Source organism: Chlorocebus sabaeus, chromosome 20 (assembly GCF_047675955.1).
Source record: "Chlorocebus sabaeus isolate Y175 chromosome 20, mChlSab1.0.hap1, whole genome shotgun sequence".
NCBI lineage: Eukaryota > Metazoa > Chordata > Mammalia > Primates > Cercopithecidae > Chlorocebus > Chlorocebus sabaeus.
The window spans coordinates 103,151,555-103,168,006 of record NC_132923.1 but is presented as its reverse complement, the minus strand read 5'-3'; the positions used below and the strand labels follow the sequence as shown (position 1 = coordinate 103,168,006).

The following is a 16,452-nucleotide window of genomic DNA, read 5'->3' as shown; positions in this document are numbered from 1 at the left end:
CACTTTTTTAATTCCTCGTATGAGTGTTAGGTGATATTTGTCTTTCTGTGCCTGGCTTATTTTACTTAGCATAATGACCTCCAGTTCCATCCATGTTCCTGCAGATGACAGGGTTTCACTCTTCTAAAAAAAAGAAATAGAGATGGAGTCGTGCTGGACATTGCCCAGGCTGGACTTGAACTCCTGGGCTCAAGAGATCCCTCGCCTCAGCCTCTCAAGTAACTGGGTCTATGGGCGCATGCCACTGCACCTAGCTAAGTTCATTTTTTAACATCTGAGTGGTACTCCACCATGTATGTGTGTGTATATATGTATATCACATTTTCCTTATACATTTATCCAATGATGTGCACTTGTGTTGATTCCATATCTTTGCTGTTATGAATTATGTTTCAGTAAACACGGGGGTGTAAGTATCCCTTTGATATATTGATTTCCTTTCCTTTGGATAAATACTCGGTAGTGGAATGGCTTGATCATATGGTAGTTCTATTTTTAGTCTTCTGAGAAATCTCCGTACTGTTTTCTATAGTAGCTGCACTAATTTACATTCCCACCAACAAAGTATAAGGGCTCCCTTTTCTCCATATCCTTGCCAACATCTGTTGTTTTTTGCTTTTTTAATAATGGCCATTCTAATTAGGGTAAAATGATATCTCACAGTGATTTTGACTTATACTTCCCTGATGATTAGAGATATTGAACATTTTTTCATATACCTGTTTGACATTTTTATGTCTTCTTTTGAAAAAACATCTATTCATGTCCTTAGCTCACTTTTTAATGGGATTATTATTATTATTGTTATTTTGCTGTTGAGTTGTTTGAGTTACTTGCACATTCTGGGCATTAGTCCCCTGTCACATGAATAGTTTGCAAATATTTTCTCATCTTCAACAGGTTGTCTTTTCACTTTGTTGATGGTTTCTTTTTCTTTGTAGAAGCTTTTTAGTTTAATATAGTCCCATTTGTCTATTTTTGTTTTTGTTGCCTGTGCTTTTGAGGTCTTAGCCATAAAATCTTTGCCTAGACCAATATCCTGTAATAACTCCCCTATGTCTTCTTCCAGTAGTTTTATAGTTTCAGGTCTTAAGTTTAGGTCTCTAATTTATTTTAAGTTGATTTTTGTATATGGTGAGAGATGGGGGTTTAGTTTCATTTTTCTGCATATGGTTATCCAGTTTTCCCAGCACTATTGAAGCAAGTGTCCTTCCCCTAATGCATGTTCGTAGTGCTTTTGTTGAAAATCAGTTGGTTATAAGTATGTGATTTTATTTCTGGACTCTATTCTGTTCCATTGGTCTATGTGTCTGTTTTTACACCAACACCATCCTATTTTGGTTATTATAGCCTTGTAATATATTTTGAAGCCAGGTAGCATGATGCTTCCAGCTTTGTTCTTTTTGCTCAAGATTGCTTTGGCTATTCAGGCTTTTTTTGTTGTTCCATATGAATTTTAGGATTGTTTTTTCTATTTCTGTGAAAAATGACACTGGTATTTTGATACAGATTACATTGAATCTGTAGATTGCTTTGCAGGCTCTATCCATTCTTCACAGAGGCCAGAGTAATACTGGAAAGCATGGGCCTGATTACACCACTCTCTCTGCTGGAACCGTCAATAACCCCCATTGTCACTCAGGATAAAGTGGAATACCCGATGATTCACAAGGACCTTACAGGGCCTTGCCTCATGCCGGTCTCTCCTTCCCTATTATCTGCAGCCACCCTGGCCTCCTCGCAGCTCTTCCGATTCACTAAGCATTGCCTTGCTCCAGGGTCTCTGAAAGTGTTATTTTCTCTTTCTGGAAACTTCTTCCCTATCCTGTTGGGCCTGACTGCCCCCTGCCCTCAGCCTTTAGGTCCCAATCCAAGTGCTGCTTCCTCAAGGATCTTTATAGAAACAGAATAACCCCTCCCCCATCATATACTTTCTGAGTACCACATATTTTGCCATAATTATTTTCCATAATTAATTGATCAATTATGTCGTTACTTAGTTAACATGTATATAGTAAACTCCATGAGAACAGAGGCCATGTCTGTTCTGTCCCAAACACCTAGGAGATTTTCTGGCATATAGCAGGCACTTGACTAATATCTGCTGAACAAATAAATGTAACAGGAAACTGAAGCTCAGAGAGGTTAAGTAGCTTTCCCAAGGTCACATAGGAAGTGGCTGAGTCAAGATTTCAGTTGAGTCTCTCTGGTACCAGGATGGTAGTCTCCTCTGCTATAAGGCACATCCCTGCTTGACAGTGGTTTAGTAAGCCATTATGAGATTTTCAAACTTCCCAACTGTAGGCAATGATTTCTGGACTGTGCTAGAACTGAGGACTTGAGAACTTGAGATCCTCTGGCCAGAGCTACCAGTCTCCCCTTAAGGTGGCACCTTTACCATTTTGGCCAACCCTGCCTCTTGGGCTCATCTGACACCCTGGCCCTCGCATCATCCTGTTTTAATTGAAGATCCTGCAAAAGCTGTTTGAAGGTTTTCTCACACTTTAAACAAGGCATCATATTTCATGGCTACAACTCCAGAGTCATAAAATACAACCTTCAGCTGACACCATAGTCCTAAAATATTCATTTACACTCTTTCTCCTTCTCTGGCAATGGGCATTTTGCACCACCATTAAGTCATACATATTCTGAGGTGCAGGTGTGTTATGCTGATAGTTGCCTTTCCAAATTTATGACTTTATTTATGATCGACTTAAGTTCTACGGAAATCTCTTCAATTAACCATAATTTTAGAGAACTATCCCTCAATCCTCTTTGATATCTGTTAACTCTACAATGACTGACAAATTTCAGGTGGGAAACGGAGAAAACAGGACATTATCCTCTCCATTTCAGGCCAGCTCTAGGGTACCATCTTGCATGCCTAGAAGATTTGGGGTTCTTAGAATTAGTTTCTGTTCATATCATCTTCCCCAGGACCCCTCAGCCTCTGTGGAAATGAAGATGCCAACAGGCCCCAAAGGAGAAGCCACCATCTTGCAATTCCAGTGCAAGACTGACAGCACCAGGGCAGGAGTGCCCCAAAGCTGCAGCCCGCCCCCTTTTCTTGTGGTGAATTGTTCCGTGTGTCTTTCCATGCTGGGGCCCCCATAACTTGCTCAACTTCTTCAGTCCCCTCTTCCTGGGGACTTTGGACTCTGCCCATTTATCCTTGGCTTTATCAGTGACACTCCTTAAAATGAAGAAATGACCAATTCCAAGAACATCACTATTGCCCCCAGACTCCTATAGTTACAGCCACCTGAGGTATCCTGAGGGGAAGAATGTAGACAGGACATGGTATTTGATTACATGACACTTCTTATTGAGTTTTCATTATGGGCCAGGCATTGTGCAAAATGCTTCACCTGCATTTTCTCCTTTAATCCTCAAACCTGCGAGAGCACAGGTATTATCAGGCACATTTTACAGATGAGGAAACAGACTCAGTGAGTTTTTAAGACTTCTCTGTGGCCACATAGCTACTAAATGTTGGAGCTAGGGTTTGAACCCAAGACCTCGTGACTCCAGGCCCACACCATTACCCACCTATTTCTCTGCCTCCTGGGCCTCAGTCACTGTAATCCTGTTCCCGACATGGGCTAGGAGCAGGCTCCTGGAAGCACCAGACCGTGGAGATGGGGTTTTCCAGGCATGAGACACTTCCACCTGCTCCTTTCTGTTCTGCCTAGGGGCCTTTGTGCTGCCTCAAAAGTGTTAGCTCAGCTACCAGTGCTCAAGTGGAGGTGGGTGAACCTTGGGTCTGGCTTTCTTCATAGGATGGAAAAGTAGTTCCCAACCCCCACCCTGAAGCAGCATCTGCCCAGCAGAATAACCTCAGGCCCTTTTCCAGAGGTGTCTCTCCTGAGGAATCCATGGAACAAGTTAAAGTAGAAGGTCAAGGGGAAACCACAAGAGACTGCCAGTCCCTGACTGGTGGAGCCATGCAGTGAATGCATGCACCTGCAGGCCAAGCTCTCAGGCCCTGAACCACCAGGCTGGAGAAGCTCTGGAAATCACAGCGTCATTGTGAGTCTCCTGCTGTGGGCCAGAGGCCACCATCCTTGCCTGCAGCGGAGGGTGGTGGTCAAGATCATGGCTGTTAGGCACGTGGACTTGGGCTGAATCCTGGCTCCACCGCTCTCAAGCTATGTAATCACAGGCAAAGCACTGCACCTCTCTGGGCCTCAGTTCCCTCATTTGTAATAGGAGGTGACAATACCTTAACCTCCTTCGGATTTGTGAGGATTAAAACAGGTAATGCAGGACCTGGCACTTAGTTAGGGCTCAATAAATGGTGGCCAGTGAGGCTGTGGCAGTGAGAATGGCAATGATCGATACCCCTCACTGGGTCATAACCATGAATAGGCCCTCTGCTATGTGCTTAGCATTTATCAATGTGAACCTCACTGCCAACTTATGAGTTAAGTACCATTATTATTCCCATTTACAAATGAGAAAACTGGGGCATAGAGAGGTTGAGTAACTTGTCCAAAGCCACTCAGCCAGTGGGTGTAAGTGGCAAGGACAGGATTTGAATCCAGGTGACTGGCCTCCAGAGCCCATGTTGTGAAATGTTCTGGTATAGTAACAGTAATTGCAAAGGTGATGGAAGGCTAGTGATCCCAGCAGTAGTAGAGGTAACCTATAGTAAAGAGTGGCCTTGGGTAGCTGTGGTCCCTGCTAAGGCCCCAGTGCTCAGAATCACTCAAGGTGCATAGTGTTTAGTGTCTTCTCCGTGTTGTTAAATTTGATCAACACAATGGTGTCCAGCATGGAGTGCTCAGACCCTCTTTGCTATCTACAGTGTTGCCTTTTTTTTTTTTTTTTTTTTTTTTTGAGATGGCGTCTTGCTCTGTCGCCCAGGCTGGAATGCAGTGGTGTGATCTCGGCTCACTGCAAGCTCCACCTCCCAGGTTCACACCATTCTCCTGCCTCAGCCTCCTGAGTAGCTGGGACTACAGGCACCTGCCACCACACCCAGAAAATTTTTTGTATTTTTAGTAGAGACAGGGTTTCACCGTGTTAGCCAGAATGGTCTCGGTCTCCTGACTTCGTGATCTGCCCGCCTCGGCCTCCCAAAGTGCTGGGATTACAGGTGTGAGCCAACATGCCCAGCCCAGTGTTGCCCTCTTATACCTCTCCCAGATACCTTTCTAGCATAGGACTCCTCCCAGATGCAGAATTAATGCCCCCCATTTGGATGTCTCACAGGCATCTCAAACTTTACCTGGACAAAGTGAGCTGTCTTGCTTCCCTTTAGGGCACACACTTCCTGCCCTCTGTGCCAGTCATCTCCATCTTGGTCATTGGCATCCCCACCCACCAGCCCTCCAGAAAAACCCTAGGAGTCAACTTTGATCCTTTATTCTATCAGCCATCCAATCCATCCCTAAAGTCTGTTGGCTGTACCCCCAAAGCACAGCCCCAATCTATGCATGTCCCTCCACCTCTACTCCAGCCACCCTCAACCAAGATGCAGCATCTCCAGCCTGGTTGCCCATAATAGCTGCTGCCTAACTGGTCTTCTTATTGTGCCTCTTGCTCAGCTAGTATCCAGCATGATCTTTTTAAAAAATTAAGTTAAATTGAACTAGACCTCTGCTTAAAACTCTCCCCTGGTTGCCTCCTGGACTCAGAACCAAGCCTATACTTTTTTTTTTTTTTTTTTTTTTTTAGGGACGGAGTCTCGCTCTGTTGCTCAGGTTGGAGTGCAGTGGCATGCTCTCAGCTCACTGCAACCTCCACCTCCTGGGTTCAAGAGATTCTCCTGCCTCAGCCCCCTGAGTAGCTGGGATTACAGGCACGTGCCACCATGCCCAGCTAATTTTTAAATTTTTAGTAGAGACGGGGTTTCACGATGTTGGTCAGGCTGGTCTCAAACTCCCGACCTCATGATCTGCCCGCCTCGGCCTCTACCTTCTTACCCTGCTTCACCCCATCCCTGCCCTCTCCGCCCACCCCTCACTCTACTTTTGCCACAGGGGCCTGTTTTCTGTTCCTCTAGCATGTCCAGTACTTTCCCCCACCTCAGAGCCTTTGCACTTGCTGCTGCCTTTGCCAGGAATGCCATTTTCCAGGTCTTCACACAACAGGCTCCTTCTTGTCATTCAGGACTCATTTCAGAGGCCACCTCCCCAGAGAGGCCTCTCTTGACTGCTCCGTCTAAGGTAGCCTTCCTCATCACTGGCTAAGACTTTATTTCCTCATAGCTCCTACCACCACCTGAAATTTGTTTATTTGGTTTGTGTATCTGTTTTCTGCCTCCTGGCTGCTAGAATGTAAACTCCAAGAGATCATGGAATTTGGTCTGACTTGTTCATCATGGCAATTCTGAGCCTAGAACAATATTTTGTACTTAATAGGCAGTCAATAAATGATAACTGAATGAATGACTGGCTGGCTCATTAACAGGCACTCAAGAGAAAGTTGCTGAGTAGCCAAGTGAATGAATGAGGATGCAATCAGCCCTGTAAGGCTGCTACTTGTGTCCCACCTTTAAAACTCAGAGGGGTTTAGCAGCACCCTGGCAACCACACAGCTAGGGGCTAGCTTAGCTAGGGCTGAACCCAGGCCAGTCTGTCTCTATGTACTGTACATACCTGACACCACTGCTTCTGTTTCATGTTCTGCAGGCTTCTTCCCCTGGGGCCAGAAAATTTGGAATACAGCTCAGCACTTGCAGTCCAAGCTTCTGCAGACCATATTCCCTCCTCCCCAGGTATGGCTGCAGTCTGCCATGTTTGGCTTGAACCTCAGAGGCCAAGCACTTCTTGCTCTGGCCAGCTTTCTCCCTACCACCTGCCTCTCAGCCCCCAGCGCATATGAACTCCGTTGCTTCCCCATACAGCCTTCTTTGATCCAGGGCCAATGGCCTTCACAAGTCAGAGGCCTGTTGCTGAAATTCACATGGTCTTCCTTCTTGTGGATCAAAGAGATGACACAAAGCTCAGCCCCTCCCAGGGACCTCTGCCTTTGAAAATGTGCCCGGTGCGACACAAAGTGAAGGGAGGTCACAGGCCCCACCTCCTTCCCTCTGTCAGCTGGACCGAGTCCTGATGGGTCAGGATCTTTGGGATGGGCCTCCTTGGGGGTTGGCCTCACACCTGCTCCCCTCTGTTCCCAGCTGTTCCTTATTCCCCCCACTCCTAGTCTGTGCTATGTCCCCAGACCAAGTCCACCCTCCAGCTGGGCACATGACATTTCCTAGATAAAACAGACACATATGACTCTCCAGTCTGCTCTGGGAAGCTTTGGGCTTAAAGAGATTGTCATTCAGAGCTACTGGGCAGGTGGGGTAACCCAGGCTAGTAATTTCCCTTTCGGGCTTGTATGCCAGCACGATTCTGATGGTGAATTAGACCCATCCAGACAGTCTGTCATTCAGCAAATATTTACGGACCACTGCCCAGTGGATGAGGTTTATCCGCTCGCAGATGCCAGCTCTTGAGAGTTCTACATGAGAGGAAGAAAGGCCAAAAGGCTTTTAATGCTTCCCAAGTATGAACCCGTTCACTCTGGCATGACCACCACTGCTGGCACAGGATGGGTGTATGGTGGGTACTCTTTGTTCCTGTTTAGCTTGGCCTCCTAAGGAAGAAGGGTTTGGGAAATCACTTTCGTAAAATCACTGACATTATTGAGGATGTTTCTTAGGATATTCTTGTAGCCTGTGGGAATTAGAATAGAGAGATGAACCTGAAAGTAGGGAGGTGGCTGGGGGTGGGGGGAGGCCCTAGGGTGTCTGAGAGTAGGAGAGCCATTTTATTCTCTCCCAGCCTTTGAGCAGAACCACATCTCAGTCCCCTCAGGCAGCAGGGGGCTGGAAGCCCTTCTGGAAGCAGGACTTGACATCCTCAGCTGGCTTCCCTAGGGCATTTGGAAGGGAGCATTCTCTGGTATGGCTAAAGTGGAAGCTACTTAAAATAAGTCTAAAAGACAGACTAGAAAGATTGGGGTGGGACTCTTTCTGGAAGAGCCTTGTGCTCCATGCTAAAGAATCTGAACTAGACCCTGTCAGTGATGAAGAGCTACTAAGAGACTGAGCCACTTAGTTTTGTCAGATCTGTGCCTTAGAAAGTTCTCCCTAGCAATACAGGTAGGAATGGGCTGGTGTGAGCAGGAGAGAACAGGGGCACACCTGCCCACAGAGGGTCAACCTTCAGTGAGGCAAGTGAGAGACAAGAGGGCCTGGACCACCATCTGAAGAGCGACAGAGATGTGGAGGGAGTGGGCTGGTGCAGAGGGACATGGGGGCCAATGAAGCGATGTGAACAGCAAGAAAAGCAAGAGTGTAAGATGCCCTGAGGGGTCTGGCTTGGCCACTGTTGGTGGGGGACACTCTTCGCTGAGCTGGAGAAGACAGCAAAAAGAGCAGGTTTGGGGAAAGCAGGAAGAGAGAGGTCTTCATGGGCCAAGTTTGAAACACAAGCTGAGGAGAACTTCAGCACAGTTCACTATCCATGCGGGCCTGAAGCTCAGGACAGACAATGGGGTTGGAGGTGGGGATTGGAGAGTTGCCCCCTAGTAACAATTACAGCAACATAGTAGATGAGAAATTCCAAGAGATGGAAGAAGTCCCCCGAGAAGAGGCCACGCTTGGCCCTCCCGTATTTAAGGGAAAGGAGGGTGGAAAGTCAGTGAAGGAGAAGGAGGGAAAGAATCATCATCATTTCAGAAGACGAAAAAAGAACTGGAAGACTTCAGAGAGTCGTGCCACCAAAAGACATGCCACCTCCGCCCAGGCCCATGAATTTCTGTGTGGTGTGAATGCTAGAAGAGTGGTATCTCTCCACCCTGCTCCTTCCCACAGAAAGGCCAGCCCTTGCTGCCTGCTGGGCCTGGACACAAAGACACTGGGTTGTGAGCCTTGGTCAGACCTAGAAGACCTCCAAGAGGTAGAAGACCTCCATGAGGTGCCCCTCATCATCACTTATCTCTGGCTGATGGGGTAACAAAAAGATACGTTAACCTCCAGCCCCAGAGTTTCTTATAGAATGAGAGTTCTCTTTGTTCAGGAAAATACTACCCTATACCTAAATAGCTTGGATGAGGAGGGGAGACATTAGACTGCAAGGAGATGACAAAACCAAGAGGAAATCAGGCTCTTGTGCCTAAGAGGTTGGTGGAAATTCTGAAATGGGCTCAAGGTGCAGGTGGCACCAAGGTGGAAGAGGCTGGAGAAAGAAGAGAGGGTACAATGCACATTACAGGGGAACCTGGAGTCTGCCAAGACAGAAGCCAGGGAGAAGCTTCCCGGGAGGAGGGGCCAAAAGACTGTGAGGCTCCTGGTTGCTCATACTTTCATTTTAAGTCATCTGCGTTGCTAAGATGTAAGCTCCTTGCATTGCTACAGCTTCCATAAAGCCTGAACTACATGCAGACGCCTTCATTGGTGTTTTTGCTTGTTGGCTTGTATTTTGTCTTTTGGAGAAGCGGGGGATCCAAGAAAAATGGACCCAGTTCCCAACCTAAGTTGGCAGAGCAGAACCAGGGGAAGGGAGACATGGTAGTGAGTTCAAGGTCCAGAGGAAGCTAAAGCTGACAGATTCCTGGAGATATTAGGAGGGTTAGTGGATTTCCACCATATTAGCATGGGATATTGCTGCAAATTATACTTCACTAAGCAGAGCGATACCCCCACTGCATCCGATAGTTGGATTACATTTGTTTTTGGATTTTATCTTGAACAAAATAGCATGACATTTACAGTGCTGCAAAAATAAAAAGAACTGCAGTTTATATTTCATAACTTAGACACTTGATTTTATTTACTATCATATGTCAGTTCTATCGTCATTTCACAACTCTGACACCCTCCTTGGAAGATCAGAATGTTAACTGTAACTTCCTCAAGGCGGGGGTGGGTAAGGATGCTATAAGAAAGGGCAGATACAGCAGCTTTCAGGCTGTGGTTAGGCCACACACCTGCGTGTAGGGGCCAAGGTCTCACCTGATTGGTTTGGTAATTCCTGAAGTCAATCATGGAAAGAGGGAGGCCCTGAGTTAGGAATGGAGCCTGGGAAGATGGGGCTTAGGAAATCAGGAAAGGGAACTCTAGTTCCCTTGCCCTCCACCAAGAAAGCTCAACATGGCCAAGGCCCATTCTATTGGTTGAGGAGAGGGAAACAAAGGTGAAGTCAAGTGGCAATTCAGATTGATTGGCTGTGGCTTGCCTATCGGGAGGGAATTCACAGCTGTGTCTGGACTCAAGCAGAAAGGGTGCAATGACCAATTATGTCCGCCATGGGAGTGGGAAGAAGGGAAATAGGCATACATGCCATGTAATTTTTATCCTTGGTGTCAATAACCAAGTGTGTGCATGTGGCAGGAAGAGGGAGTTGCTTATCCCTGGAGCTAGCCTTCTATAGTAATTACAGAAAAACCTTCCTCCAAAAGAAAAGTAAAACTTGAACTAAGGAGGACCTACTTATTCCAATGACTTCTCAACTACTGGAAATGTTCCTCCTAGACTGATACATGGATGTTCAGGATCCATGGAATTTAGAGATGAGCGTTACTAGAAGAAAAGAGCGGTCAATAGTGCAAAGGTTTCTTAAGAGGTCAAGAAATATAAGAGCCAAAACAATTCCCATCTGATTTGGCAAAATGATGCAAATACTGAGGGCAAAGGCCAGTCTGCAGAGGAGCAAATGAGAAGGGAAAAGGAGGGACAGGGCTGGATGGAGCTTTGAAGATGCTGGGCTATGTAGATGGCATGGGAAATCTTACAGTGTGATGTGATTGTTTTTCAAAGGTGGCTAAAAATTGTCTGCATGCATCATAATCTCAATTTATGTACATATTTGTAATATATGCTTATGTGCCATATGTATTGGAAGAAGATGGAAAGGAAATACATTAAAATCATGGTTAAAACAGGTAAATTTTCTTTCTTCTTTATTTCCTTCTGTATTTCCTAAGCTTTTAAAAATGATCATGTGCCAGGTATGGTGACTTATGCCTATAATCTCAGCACTTTGGGATGCCAAGGCCTGAAGATTATTTGAGCTCAGGAGTTCAAGACCAGCCTGGGCAACATAGAGAGACTGTCTCCATGAAAACAACAACAACAACAACAAAAATTAGCCGGGCATGGTAATACATGCCTGTGGTCCCCGCAACTCCAGAGGCTAAGGCAGGAGGATCGCCTGATCCCAGGAATTGGAGGCTGCAGTGAGCCATGATTATGTCACTGCACTCCAGCACGGAGGACAGAGGAAGATCCTGTCTCAAATAAAAAAAAAAAAAAAAGAAAGAAAGAAAAGAAAAAGAAAAAGAAAAAAGAAAAAAGAAAAGAAAAGGAAGAGGAAAAAAAAAAAAGATTGTGTAAGGAATAGGCTGGGAGTAGGGTGACAAACGTCTCTGTTGCCTGAAACTGAGAGGGTTTCCAGGATGCGGAACTTTCAGGACTGAAAGTCGGAAGGTCCTACGCAAATATGGACAAGTTGGTCATCCTAGCTGGGAGGCTGAGGCATAGAGAGAGGTGTTTTTCTAGGGGAGAGGGTTCTTGCAGAAAAGAGATTTTGAGCATATTTGGAAGCCGAGAGGAAGAAACTATTAGATAGGGAGAGAGGCTGAATTTATAGGAAAGAGAAAAGAATAATTCCTACAGTGAGGTGAGTACAAAAGCTGTTGGGAAAGTGATCTGGCTTCCACAAGAGGAGAGAGGGTCTGCAATAGGAAGCGAAATGATGTTTCTGCTGAGACAGGAGGGCTAGAGGTGAGGGAAGACTGGCTACATCTAAGTTTGTTGATGCAGGAGAAAAAATGAGGGAGCGCACACCTGAGGGTGAGGAGGTCAGGTGAGGCTGAAACACCCCTAGAACATCTGGGGCCCCTGAAGACCCTCTGTGCTGTCCAGACTTCGGCACCTCCCTCCCTGCTGGGGCGTAGCTTTCCCCTTCGAGACTGGATGTCACTGGAAGCTCCAGCATCCCCTCCCAGCCACCGCCCCACTCCGTCACACCCCTCTCTGGCCACCTACCTCTGCAGGAAGGCAAGGGGAAGTCCCATGTGGCGCTGTTCTCAGAGCCAGCGTGGCAGGTGAGCACGGCGTGGCCCTCCAGGAAGAAGCCAGGGTTGCAGCTGTAGCGGACCTTGTCACCGAGGTTGAAGGTTGAGCCCTGCTGGATGCCATTGGGCAGCCTCCCTGGGTTCCCACATGTGTGGCTGGGGAGAACTGTGAGGAGAGACAGAGAAAGAGACAGGTAGCCTGTGAGTTGGGCTGGAGCCCTGCCCGGTTTTCTGGTAGCATCTCCCTAGGTCACTTGGGCTTCCTGGAACTCATTTCTTCTGTGAACAGCATTGCCCACTGCTGATCTGCCCGCTTCTCAAGGCTGTGGATTCCCTGAGAACGGGTTACTCAGAAGAGAGAGGAGTTACTCAAAATCTCACACATGAGATTTACAATTGGACGTCCAGGTTTCTTGCCTTTTCTAATGTGCAGCCATGGATGTGAATTATGTCCATCCTGATCACTAGAGATGCAATCCCAGGAATATCACTTTAATCTCTTGGGCATGGCTGGCCTGATTTCAGACTCCACACTCCTTCTCACTAAATACCATAGAAGGGACATAAGGCATGGCATAAGAGTAGGTGCTCATTAAATCCAGTGTCCTTTCTTTCATGTGTGATCCACCCTGGCAGCTAGAGGGGCACTTTGGCCCCGCAGGTTCAGGGGAGTTGAAAGGGTTGGATTAGACAGAATAGGCAGTGAAGTGGGAAGATAAGAGCCCGGGTTCTCATCAGCCTGACTGGTTTAAAGGGGGAAAATTGGGAGCCAGGGAACAGCATGCACAGTGTGTGGCCTGAGCCAAGCAATCATGGTCACCTGCAAGTGTGCTCTCATGAGGCAGAGGAAATAGTCTTGGGGAAGATGCAAGAGCACCACGACCTGGCAATAAGGAGGGAGGAGGATACAGCTTCTCTGTGCCCATAAGTCAGTCACCTGTCCCACCTGACCCAGCTCCCCCTGCCCTCTGCCTTGTCCCCCAGAGTTGGAACTGCCTGTGCCTTAAAGGTCAACACTTCCTATCATTCTAGGATATCCCCATGGGGTGAGGAGTAGGGGTCTTAGTCATGCCCAGACTACCGTTTAAGTACCTCTCCATTAATCCACCTGGCAATGATTTATTGAGGCTCTCTCTGAGAGGCCGTGCAGCCAGATGGTGGAAAGTGCAGACTTGGAAGCCACTGTGCTTGGGTTCGCTTCCCAGCCTGACATCTTACCACCCGTGGGACCGTGAGCAAGTCTTTTAACCTTTTTGCACTTCGGTTTCCTCATTTGTAAGATAGGGAGCTCAACAGCACCTTCCTTATATCAAATTAATTGTTGCAAGAATTAAGCCAGTTGAGGAATGCAAAGTGCTTAGGACAGAGCCTGATGTACAGTGAGTACAACACAAATGAATCTAAGTCTCAGTCCGGCGGGTGATGTGCACAATTAATTGCATACTAAGTGTTATGATGGGACAGGGACAGGTAAGGAACTAAACCCACCTGGGGGAGAGGTCAGAGATCACTTCCTGGAGAAAGTGACAACTCTGCAGAACCCTGGGAGATTAGTAAGACTTAGCTAAACAAAAAAGAGCAAACAGCATGTGCAAAGGCCCTGAGGCCAGAGATAACCCAGAAGCTGAGGGAGCCTGGAGTAAAAGAGTGGGGTGGCAGTGATGGGGAAGTGGAAGTGGGCAGGTCTGGACTCTAAATGGCTCCCCTAGTCCTTGCAATACCCCCTTCCTGCCAATGTTGCTGTTAGTATCTTCTTTCCAGAACCCTATCTACCAGCCCTGATGATCTCAGAACCCTCTGAAAAAAGGTATTCCCTCCCTGTTCCTCTCTCCCTCTTCTGAGAGGAAACAGTTCAGTGTAGAGGGTAACGGCAGACTTTGGAACCAGCCTGATCTGGGTGTGAAACCAGGTGCCATCGTGTCTTATTCTGTGTGACTTTGAGCCACATGAACTCTCTGAGCCTTAGTTTCTTCAACTGAGAAAGGAGTGAGGCCAAAAATATTTAGTGGTTGAGGGGGTTACCAATATAAATGCCACATGCCTGGCACAATGCCCAGAACATAGTAGGTGCTCACAAAATGGCAGATGTCCTCATTCCATTGGGCCACAGGGCCATGAGGGCATGGGCCTAGTCTGGTTCACAGGTATATCCTGGGAGACTAGCACAGTGCCTGGCACTTGTAGGGACATATGTGCATGTTCATTAATTAGTTATTTGGGGAGTTACTCATTCATGTATTAATTCCTTCATGCAACAAAATTCATCATGGGCTTTCTGTGCTTGGCACAGTAGGGCCAGCCCTCAGAGGCTTATACTTTTGTGGGAGTGAATCTTAAAGACTGAAGAGCTCTCCCTTGCCCATTCTTTACCTGTGACAAGCGAGATGACCTAGATGAAAAGATTTATCTCTATTGCCCTGTCCATTGGCCCAGCTTAGCATTTCCCATGATCCCACACTGCTAGTTTACTTAGCATTTCCCATGATCCTGTGTTGCTGGCTTACTTAGCATTTATCATATTCCCTTGCTGCTGGCTTGCTTGGTGTTTCCCATGATCCTATATTGCTGCTGGCTTACTTGGCATTTCCCATGATCCCCTGTTGCTGGCTTACTTGGCATTTCCCATGATCCCATGTTGCTGGCTTACTTGGTATTTCCCATGATCTCACACTGCTGGCTTACTTGGCATTTCCCATGATCCCCTGCTGCTGGTTTACTTGGCATTCCCTATGATCCCATGTTGCTGGCTTACTTGGCATTTCCCATGATCCCATGTTCCTGGCTTACTTGGCATTTCCTATGATCCCCTGCTGTTGGCTTACTTGGTACTTCCCATGATCTCCTGCTGCTGACTTACCTGGTGTTTCCCATGATCCTGTACTGCTGCTGGATTACTTGGTATTTCCCATGATCCCACAGTGCTGGCTTACTTGGCATTTCACATGATCCCCTGCTGTTGGCTTACTTGGCTTTTCCCATGATCCCACAGTGCTGGCTTACTTGGCATTTCTCATGATCCCCTGCCACTTGGCATTTCTTATGATTTCCTGTTGCTGGCTTACTTGGCATTTCCCATGATCTCTTGCTGTTGGCTTACTTGGTACTTCCCATGATCCCCTACTGCTGACCTACTTGGTGTTTCCCATGATCCTGTCCTGCTGCTGCCTTACTTGGCATTTCCCATGATCCCTTGCTGCTGACGTACTTGGCATTTCCCATGATCCCATGCTGCTGGCTTAGTTGGTACTTTCCATGATCTCTTGCTGCTGGCTTACTTGGCATTTCCCATGATCCCATGCTGCTGGTTTACTTGGCATTTCCCATGATCCCATGCTGCTGGCTTACTTGATACTTCCCATGATCTGCTGCTGACTTACTTGGTGTTTCCCATGATCCTGTACTGTTGCTGGCTTACTTAACATTTCCCATGATCTCACACTACTGGCTTACTTGGTATTTCCCATGATCCCCTGCAGCTGGCTTACTTGATGTATCCCATGATCCCATGCTCCTGGCTTATTTAGCATATTCTATGATCAGTCCCCTGCTGCTGGTTCACTTGGCATTTCCCATGATGCCCTGCTGCTGGTTCACTTGGCGTTTCCCATAATCCCATGCAGCTGGCTTACAGCAGAGGCGATAACAGTGATGTGTGCATGTTTATGAGTGTTGGGGGTGGGAAGGACAGGTCAGGTAAACATTTGGAGAAAAAAGCAAGCTAAGGTGAGGGGAGGGAGCCAACTAGGGGAAATGAGCTGAGAACTGGTGTAGAACTAACGTTTCATTTTCCGCAATGAGATGCAAAGACCCAATTTAATTAAATTACTAATGTCAAATTTTTAATGAACCTACTTCTGCTTTGGGCTTTCTTCCTTTGAAATTAATGACTGGAACGTCACTATAAATAAAAGTCGATTCTTCTTAAAAAGTCACTCTCAAACGCTCACTGCTCTTTACTTAATGAGCTGTTCATAATCAGACCACTCTGACCTGACGCTTCCATTGGGACCTGGGTGTAATGAATGGGGCTCATTTCCAACCCCACCTGCTTTTTTATGCCAAGCTCCACTCCTGAGAGGTCCCACAGTGAATGGAGAAAGGGCAGACTTTAGGCTCAGAGAGACCTGGGTTCAAATCCCAGATCTGGCTGTGCAATCTTGAGCCATAAACTTTCACTGGCCTTCAATTCTCCTGAAAATGGGGATACTTTTTCATCATGTAAGGGTGTTTTTGTTTGCTAGGACTGCTGTAACAAAGCACTACAAACTAGGTGGCCGAAAACAACAGAAACTTATTTTCTCAGTTATGAAGGCTAGAAGTTTAAAATCAAGGTGTCAGCAGAGCCATGATCTCTTTGAAACCTGTAGGGGAATCCTTCCTTTTCTCTTCCTAGCTTCTAGTGGTTTGCTGGCAAATTTTGCTGTTCCTTGGCTT

General features: G+C 46.8%; 1 protein-coding gene across 7 annotated transcripts in view; it reads right to left on the bottom strand.

The window, feature by feature from the left end:
• The window catches only part of CSMD2 (CUB and Sushi multiple domains 2), a 654,890-nt gene that overhangs the window by 413,984 nt on the left and 224,454 nt on the right, over positions 1-16,452 (bottom strand). For all 7 annotated transcript variants that reach the window (XM_037996751.2, XM_007979489.3, XM_073007520.1 and 4 more), the window contains exon 4: positions 11,990-12,184. In XM_037996751.2, the coding sequence (XP_037852679.2) occupies positions 11,990-12,184 (195 nt within the window). The remainder of the gene's footprint in view (positions 1-11,989; positions 12,185-16,452) is intronic.